This window comes from Triticum aestivum, chromosome 1D, assembly GCF_018294505.1.
Source record: "Triticum aestivum cultivar Chinese Spring chromosome 1D, IWGSC CS RefSeq v2.1, whole genome shotgun sequence".
Classification (NCBI taxonomy): Eukaryota; Viridiplantae; Streptophyta; class Magnoliopsida; order Poales; family Poaceae; genus Triticum; species Triticum aestivum.
In genome coordinates, this window is record NC_057796.1 from 44,623,454 (window position 1) to 44,632,907 (window position 9,454).

Sequence of the window (9,454 nt, forward strand, 5' to 3'; positions counted from 1 at the left end):
CAGTCAATTTCTTCAGTGACAGAGACTAAGTTCTTCTGGTCTTTGAGGAATTTGTTCTGACTGAGGAGTTAGGAATTCGCCAGTGCGGATTGCCTACAAGTGAGGAACATGATAGCCCTGAGGAATTTGATAGTCAAATTTCCGACCGTTGCTGTGCTACGCGCCAGCTGTCCCAAAATATCTACCCACCTAACGGTCATATCATTGAAGGGCATTTATGTCTTATCATGTCGGGCTATAAATAGCCGCCCCCTACAACCTCTAGCTGGTTGGCTGCTCCGAGAGAAACCGACACTTGTCATTGAGAGCATCCCATCCTCCGAGGACTTTGAGCGAAAATCATCAAGTGAGGAAAACCCAAACCCAAACACCTACCAACCCAAAGTGATTGAGCATCACTGAAGAGATTGATCCTGCGTGGATCCGACGCTTGTTACCTTTGAAGATTGTGCATCTTCCAGACGGTTAGGCGTCATGGTCTAGAGCATCCAAGAGGAAATTGTGGATCGTCAAGTGACCGAGTTTGTGAAGGTTTGGAAGTCACCTGAAGACTTACCACGAGTGATTGGGCGAGGTCTGCGTGACCTTAGCTCAAGGAGAATACGGTGAGGACTGTGTGTCCTTAGGTTTAAATACCTAGCCGCTCCAACCAGACGTACAACTGTCACAGCAGTTGGAACTGGTCTACCAAATCATTGTCTTCAGCAAGCCTACTGGCTCTATTTCCTCAACTCTTTCTTTTCCTCATTACTGTGTTGTGTGCTTGTTCATATCTGTTTGAAGACTTTGACTGAAGACTTTCTCATTTTTCTCAGTTCAATTTCTTCAGTCTGTTTGTCTTCATCCTGTTTTATCCTGTGCTTACGCTTCCTGTACTCTGTGTCTGTTTTCATTTCATCATGATGTCTATGTTTATGTTATGTCATGTATGCATCTGAGTACTTATTCCGCTGCAAGTAGTTCTTCGCTTAGGAATTTCCTCACTCTGAAATTCCTCAGTGAAGAATTTATAAAAATCGCCTATTCACCCTCCTCTAGTAGTATTCTGCTGGACAGAGTTCTTTCCCTTGAACTTGTGGAAGTTTTTCTGCACCACATTGGCGCTAGAAGAACCCTCTGCCCCTTTCACGTGTGAGTCCTTTGCTCTCGAGTTCTGCTCAACACTGAGATGACCGATGACATCCTCGACAGAGAATTCACGTCTCAAGTGCTTGAGAGAAGTAGCAAAGTTCCTCCAACTAGGAGGGAGTTTTGCAATAATGCAACCCGCGACGAACTTGTCCGGTAACTCACACTTCAGGAGCTCCAGCTCCTTAGCAATGCACAGTATCTCATGATCCCGGTCCAATACAGGACGGTTATCAACCATCCTGTAATCATGGAACTGCTCCATGGCATACAGCTCACTGCCAGCATCGGTTGCGCCGAATTTGACTTCGAGCGCATCCCACAAGTTTTTGGTAACCCGCATATGAATATATGCGTCAACCAATTTGTCTTCAATCACACTCAGAACTGCTCCCAGAAAGATTGTGACTGCCTCCCTAAACGCCTTCTCCTGTTCAAGAGCAATCGTTTCTGTGGGGGGGGGGGGGGCACACCACCAACCCAGAACACGTTCAACGCTGTGAGCCACAAGGTGGTCCTAGTCTGCCAACGCTTAAAATGCGTCCCGGTAAACTTTTCCGGTTTCAGAGTAGCAGCAAAGTCTTGAATCGAAAAGTGCCTAAAATAAGGTTTTTGGATTGTTGGAAATATTAGCACTTTTCCGATTAGACTAATCCACGAGTAAACAGTAAGCATGGCATAAAAGGTATGCATCTCATAGCTATACCTAAGCATACTAGCACGTACAGACCATAGAAGTGAACCATCTATGAGCAGCACAAATACGGCTAGTACAAGTACGAGTAAACGAGGGATAGCATAGCATAAAAGGTATGCATCTTATAGATGTACCTAAGCATACTAGCACGTACCGAACTAGGTTACTCCACTGGCCAAAGCCTTCTTATATAGTCCGTCGGGGAGGGAGTGAGTGAACCGAACTAGGTTACTCCCGGCAACCCGCGTCGTGGCAGGCGGCGGAGGAGGAGGAGCGTGCGTGTACCACTCCTCTTTCCAAGCTCCCAATGACAAGTGGTAGAGCAACCCTTATAAAGGGGTCTCAGCTCTCCTCAACTAGTAAGGTGGGACTAAACTTCCCACCACCTGGCATCTGCCTTGAGATTAACCACGGATTAGTGTTTTATATGGGCCTAAGCCCATTCATAATCCATCAGCATGCATGACACTTGCACTTACCCTAGGCTTTCCAACTAACCGCAAGTTTAGCTTGCAAACTACGGCGCCATGATGCAATAGACCCAAGAAAGAAAGAAGCACCACACCACAGGAAAAGAACATACTACCACTACAAATCCTCCCCTAAAAACCTCTTTATTTAATAACCATCTACTAGTAAAAAACACATGGAAACTCGGTAGGGCCACCATGCCTTTTCCAATCCAAACAAACAAGAAAAATATCCACGAAGTGACCTTTCTCCTGTGTGATGATGGACGCAGGGTCAGAGGCGCGATGCCCGTTTGACTCAACGGCGCTCGTCGGGACGCCCCCAGCCACGCCTCCTTGCGCCCACATCCACCACACTGACAACCCGGGCCCACCGACCCTCGGGCCCCACCCGCCTGTACGTCAGGTCATCCATCTCGGTAGGCGACGAGAAGAGACCAGGCCAAGCCAAGGCCTCTACCCTTCCTTCCTCGAGACCAGGGAACGGTCCGGCGGGGCGGGCGGGGGCGGGACACCGACGCGTGGGCCCGCGAGGCCGCACGCCCCGGGAGGGGCCACAGGCGCAGCGGGCGCAGGAAATCCGCCCCCATCGGAGCGAGTGAAAGGGGAGCGGGCGTGGGAGTGGGATGGCAGACCCGAGGGGCGAGCAGAGGAGAAGACGCTCGGCTCGGCGCACGCAGTCACACACTAGCAGACAGCGGCAGCCGCAGCAGTTGAGAGAGAGGAGTGAGAAGCAGAAGAACAGCAAAGAAGGCCCGGAGGAGAGAGAGAGGGTGAAAACAAGAAGAGGTAAGAGATTTTTCCTCCCTGCCCTGCAATGGCGTACCTTCGATCCGCTCTTTCAGTTCTTGCTCTCGCGGAGAGCACTGCATGTTCTCGGATATAGCATCTGTTTGTTCCGTGAGGAAAGAGGTGGGAGAAGAAGAAGAAGAGATTTGTTTCTCTTGATGATTCGGTGAATGTAGGAGTAAGAAGGGGGGAGGGAGGACGAGAGATTTGGCATTGGATGCCTCTGTTTTCTCCATGGTTTGTTCAGTAGTAGGAGCGGTTAGTGCCAAAGTTCAAGGAAAAGCTTCTGCTTTCCTTTCTTTTTTTGAGCATCCACTACTTTGCAGCTTGTTTAGATTTTATTAGATGCTTTCATCTCTTTTAATATGTTTTTCTTTGGAACAAGTTCTTCTCCTTTCTGAATCTCTTGAACCCCAACCTTTTCTTGTTCTTGCTGGGTAGTACAAACCCACGAATAAATGGCCCTCCCAGTACTGTTACTCCTTGTACAATGTACAACATCCGTGCCCTAATCCGCTATTAATCCACTGCAAGTTTCTACTACTACTAGAAATCTGCACAGTGCTTCAATGCCAATCATCCTTTTGAGCAAATGCTTATCCTCCTCCTCCTGCCCTTGTTCTTCCCCATCAATGCATTCCTCCACTACACCTGCAACAGCAGGATCTACTACTAGTCTACGCCCATTGGGGACAGATTCATAATAATAAAGCCTCATTACCACCATTCTCTGTAACTGTGCAAGTTACCGCAGCTCCTCCCCCCTCTGAAAATTTTCACCCCCATTTCTTTACTCCATTCCATGAAAGGCAGGCTGGCCGGCTCCCATTATTGTTCCCCACCCTGGAAAGGAGGAATGGATGCCCATTCCAGCCCTTGGTGTTCGCTGTGCCGGTTGCATGAATCAAGGGCAGTTTGCCATGTCTGCAATATTTTAGGTTTGTAGTGGGAGTAGGTTTGCGGCTGTTTGCTGGATGCCTTCAACCTGACGGCTCCTTACATTGGGCCAACCTCAGTCCTTGTGTGCAGTGCAGCTTGGTGCACTGTTGCCTCTGCCTGAGGCTATAGGGCGTGTGAAGCTGCACAATTTTAATTTGGACATAAAGACGAATGACATATCACCACTTTCAAGCTAATTATTTCACACTGATTTTTTATGATCTTACACTGTAGTCCTCTTGTTTCAAGATAAGTAGCAATCATGTATTACTCTCTGTACCAAGTTTCATGTTTGAGTTCTAGCATCATAACCTCGGTACTGTGGTGATTCTTGCAGAAGTTGAGTGAGTGCGCAAGGATCTGGTGAGGGATCTCATCATGCAGAACTCAAAAACCAGGTAGCTTCCATGCGTTTCTTCCTTCCTTCCTTTTGTGCATGTGTTTGTTTGCCAAGCACATCTGTAGTGTAGTCCTTTCTACACATGCATGTGCGTCTCTGAGCCAGTGTCTACCACCTCGGTGGACAGCAGTACCCAAATGATGGCATATCGTTTCTAGTATTAAATGTGTCTAATGTACTGGGACCAGTGCAGGTCAAATAGCCATTTACTTCTGCATAGTGAAATAATATTTACAGATCTCGTGTTGACTAGGATTTTTCGTTCTTTATCTTTGTCAAGCCAATAAGATAGTTGTATGATTTGTACTATCTATTGGTGGTACTAGCATATTAGTAGCACTGTAAATATACTACCTGTTTTCTGTTGCAAGTGAAGGTTCTCAGTCACTGGTACCATTATCATTTTGGTTTGAAATAAATAACCAAACTGGCATCAGTAAAGCTGCTGAGCATATATATACTAATTAATATTATGCTCTGTTCATCTTTCTTATACAAATACTAGCATTAGATATGTACTTTATACTAAGTTTTTTTTTGTCGTTCTGTGTTCAGTAGGAATGGCTCTTCAGATGCTCCGCAGAGGACGTCTCCAGCAACTCCGCGGTCGTCTCGTGTGGCGAAAACCGGAGGGAATGAAACTGACTCCGCAGGGATCACACCAACAAGAACACCTACAGAGAGGAGCCCAAAGGTCATTGAGCGCCGTTCACCACGGAGCCCAGTTACTGAGGTAGAAAGTTACTTGTTTGGCAGTCATTGCGTTGCTGATTGGCCTCACTGGATTTGAATTTGCTGCTTTCTGTTCAGTTCAAAAACAGTTGACATTCCAAAGTAGCCCTTTCGATGTTTTTTACAAGAACTGAACTTCCATTTTTCAAAAAGCCTTGTACATTCCAATGCACCCTCAAGTAGCTATCCTGGAAATAGTATGATGATAGGCTTTAGCATCTATAATCAGTTCAGCACTGGAAAATGCAGAATCTTTTGCAGCAAGTTTCATTTATATTGCTTAATTAATACCTCTGCATTCATTTTTCAGAAGAAGCGCCCAAGTAGGCTAACTGAGCTGGAGTCTAAGGTCAACCAGCTCCAAGATGAGCTGAAGAAGACCAAGGAACAGCTGAGCGCATCAGAGGCACGAAGGCGCCAAGCACAGCAGGAGGCCGATGAAGCAAAGAAGCAGGGGCAGGATGCGTCGTCGAAGCTGGAGGAGTCGCAGTGCCAGCTTGTCGAGCTCTCAGCAGCAGAGGAATCCCGTCTCCAGGAGTTGCGCAAGATCCAGCAGGAGCGTGACCGCACTTGGCAGGCCGAGCTTGAGGCATTGCAGAAACAGCAGTCAGTGGATGCCGCTGCACTCAGCTCGGCCTTGTCTGAGATCCAGAGGCTGAAGTTGCAGCTGGAGGCGACAGTGCAATCCGATACGGCCCGTGCCAAGCAATGTGAGCATGCGGACTCTGAGCTCGAGGGGCTGAAGCAGGGGATGGAGCTCAGGCTTGCAACGATTGAAGCCCTGAAAGTAAATGTCAGTGAAAGTGACAAGGCTGCAGCTGATGCGAATGCCACGGCAACTGAGGCCAAGCTGCAGCTTGAGACCGCAAAGGCCACCATTGACACACTCCTAGCTGAGGGTGCCCGGTTGCAGGAATGCCTGAGGTCAAAGGACATAGAACTCAGTGAGTCTAAAGCTCGTGTGGCATCGCTCGAGGAGGATCTGAAGAAGGCGCAGGCTGCAGCTAATGAAATTCTGAACGAGGCACAGGCAGGCAATGCCAATGGTGGCTTTGGCAGTCCGTTGACTGAAGTTCTGAAAAAGAGCGAGCATCCCACCAGTGACGTCAATGGAAGCTGTGGAAGTCCTGACCCAGAGATTGAGCACTTGCGGATGGCGCTTGAGGTGGCTGAGATGAGGTACCAGGAGGAGCAAACTCGGATGGCCTTTGAGACAAAGACAGTCTATGAGATGCTGGAGAATGTCAAGTCTGAGTGCACGCGCCAAGTGTGTGATGTCGAGCTCAAGCTGAAGAGCAAGAATGACGAGCTCATGGCAGCGCAGGCAGCACTGACAGGCAAGCCGCAGGAGGACCTTCACAGGTCAGACGGGCTGAGTGAAATGCAGCCGGAGCTGGAGGCGAAGCTGATGAAGTCGATCACAGACATCGCGGAGCTCAAGGCGAACCTGATGGACAAGGAGAACGCGCTGCAGAGCCTGGCGGAGGAGAACGAGACCCTCAAGTCGGAGGCGGGCAGGAAGGAGGCGGAGGTGCAGCAGCGGTACGAGGCGGCGGTGGCGGAGCTGGAGCTGGCCAAGGCGGCGGAGCAGGACGTGCGGATGCGGCTCGGGTACGTGACGGAGGAGGCCGACAAGAGCAGCCGGCGCGCCGCCCGGGCCTCGGAGCAGCTGGACGCCGCGCAGGCGGCGAGCGCGGAGGCGGACGCGGAGCTGCGCCGGCTGCGCGTGCAGTCCGACCAGTGGCGCAAGGCCGCGGAGGCCGCCGCCGCTGCCCTCGCGGGCGGTGGCGGCAACAATGGCGGCCGGATGGTGGAGAGGACCGGGTCGCTGGACACGGAGTACAACGGGTCCATCGGCGGGAAGCTGATGGGGTCGCCGTTCTCGGACGAGGAGTCCCCGAAGCGGCGCAACAGCGGCGTGCTGCGGAGGATGAGCGGGCTGTGGAAGAAGGGGCCCAAGTGAAGCAGCCCATGAGACCGTTCGACCGACGAGAGGTAAGGTAAGGTAAGAGTAGCAGCAAGATGAGAACCAGATTCAGCCAGAGCTGGTCAGTGATCAGAGTAGTAGTCTAGTAGAGGTTGCTGATGATGAGTAGCAGAAATCTGTAGCTGAGCTTCTAGGGTTACTAAGGATGATGGATGGAATGGAATGATAGATCCCTGCTTGTGTTTGGAGTTAGTTGAAAGAGAGAGAAACCTGTGGACTGTGGTGTCATGAGATCCTGGAGCAGCCGCTTTTGTTTGGCTGCCTGCATGCCTATGTTTGTTACTGTATTGTTGCAAGAGACCACCTTGATGCTTCATTATCCTGTACTTACCATCTTTAATGATTCCAGTTCTGTTTTCTCCTTTTGTTTTATTCATAATATCCATCCTGCAACTTCGCCAATGTTGTCTCAACATAGCTTGTCCCAAACCCGGATAATGGAGAAGGGTTGTGATAGGTTTGGCGAGGCAATGTCAAAATTCATTATGAGGCTGCAAAGATGCAAAGTGCAAAAGAAAGTTCAGGTTGATACAGTGAGTAATAATCCCATAAACAGTTAATGGTTTGGAAGTTGAGGGCTATGCAGAAACCTGATTAGCTGGAGGTGTGATGACAGTAAAGTGTCAAGTGTGCAATTTGTGGGTGTGAATGTTAAGAGTTTGACTGCTATCATCTGATGCCAAAAGTAACATAGATCAACCAAAAACCTGTCAAATGGCTTGCGAACGACAGTAAGAGCAACTCCAATGCATTGGAGCGTCCGCGGCCGTCTGTTTGGGTCGGCGCGGACAGAAAAGTTGGCCCAACGCGCCGACCCAAACGGACGCGCGTCCGCCTGCCGACCCATTCCCGGCCCATTTTGAGCTGGATTTACGGCGGCGCGGACACAAGACGGATGCACGCGCGCTCGCCCTCTTTCCTCACTGGACTCGCTGGTCGGTGGCACATTGGATTGGCCTCTCCACATCAAACAACACACCCTCGCTCGCCTACTTCGTCGCCGACGCCGCCGACCATTTTTTCCGATAAAAAGATAGTTCTAGCGTACACAGATGTCGTGGTTTTGTCACGGCAGATGTCCTAGAGAAAGTACTTAGTCGTGGAGCCATCGCTACGGGTTAGCTTAAAGGGGTTAAAGCGGACAAGGGACGCAAGAGAGTTTTATACTAGTTCGGCCCCTTACGATGAAGGTAAAAGCCTACGTCTAGTTGTGATGGAATTGATGGGGTTTCGATGACCAGGGAGCGAATACGCTTTGCCTGAGTCTCGAGTTGTTGTCTGTTGTTGAACCGCCGCCGGGTCGTCCCCTTATATACATGGGTTGACGCCCGTCGGTTTACAGAATCCAAGGCCGGCTCATAATCGTGTCGGCTCGGTCTCTGCTATTTCTATCTTACAACACAAGTTTACATATCAATGCCGGTTTATGTCTACAGGACTTAAACCGGCTTTGGGCCCTGGGCCTACTTGAAGCGTCACCGTCTGTCTTCATGTATTTCAGATACAGAGGAACTACTCATGGGGTTAACCCGGCCTCTCCTGACCGGTTTACGCCCAGTGATAATATCCCCAACATTAGGCCCCAGATTGATTTGAACTGGTTCATGTCAATCCTCAATACTTAAGAAATTTGCTTCTTCAACATCTTCACCTAATCTTGTAAACCGTCGTGACGTCATCTTCTAGGATCATGGTAAACTGCCGTGACGTCACCTGCTATTTAAAACTCTATATAATCCACCTTCATTAATGAGCCTCCGACAATCGAGGCGACAACTCCGCCTCATATCCAAAAATTCGGCTCCTCGATTTTCGCGCCTGTCGTTTATCTCCCTTATAAATAGGGCCAGGGGGTCTTTCCATTTTCCCCCTCGTACCTCTTCGCATCATCGTCATCCTCGCGACGCCCGAGCCTTCGACCTCAGCCGCCGCCGTCAACCTTCGACTGCTGCACCAACCTTGGCCGCTGCATCGACCTGAACGTACCAGAGCTCCTCCGCGCGCCGCCGCTGCTCGACAGCCTCCGTAAGTCTCCCCTTTCTCTTACCATAGATCTGCACTTAGGGTTTCTGTCGTTCATCAGTGTTCTTCGCCGCCCTTCTTTATCCTTACTTATATCCATGGATTAGATCCAAAAACCACATAGATCTCGCGGGGTAGTAGTTTTAGCACCTGTTTGATATCCAACTCATCTCGTTTAAGTAGAAAATCCCATCTGAACCTTCATCAACTGCTTCGGTACCAATATTTAGGTCTGAATATATTTTCATTTTCTGACATGCGGTAGATCCAAAATTACAATGCCAACTTCT

The 9,454-nt window shown here is 49.6% G+C and overlaps 1 protein-coding gene across 2 annotated transcripts; it reads left to right on the forward strand.

The window, feature by feature from the left end:
* Window positions 1-2,885: 2,885 nt before the first annotated feature.
* Window positions 2,886-7,535, forward strand: LOC123180188 (interactor of constitutive active ROPs 2, chloroplastic). Of its 2 annotated transcripts, none has more exons than XM_044592156.1 (4): window positions 2,886-3,084; window positions 4,361-4,421; window positions 4,979-5,156; window positions 5,466-7,535. In XM_044592156.1, exons 2-4 carry the CDS (start codon window positions 4,402-4,404, stop codon window positions 7,116-7,118), a joined length of 1,851 nt encoding a protein of 616 aa, XP_044448091.1. In that variant the 5' UTR covers window positions 2,886-3,084; window positions 4,361-4,401; the 3' UTR covers window positions 7,119-7,535. The 2 variants fall into 2 exon arrangements, with proteins under 2 accessions (XP_044448091.1, XP_044448092.1); XM_044592157.1 differs by having other exon boundaries at window positions 2,889-3,084; window positions 4,982-5,156.
* Window positions 7,536-9,454: the final 1,919 nt, after the last annotated feature.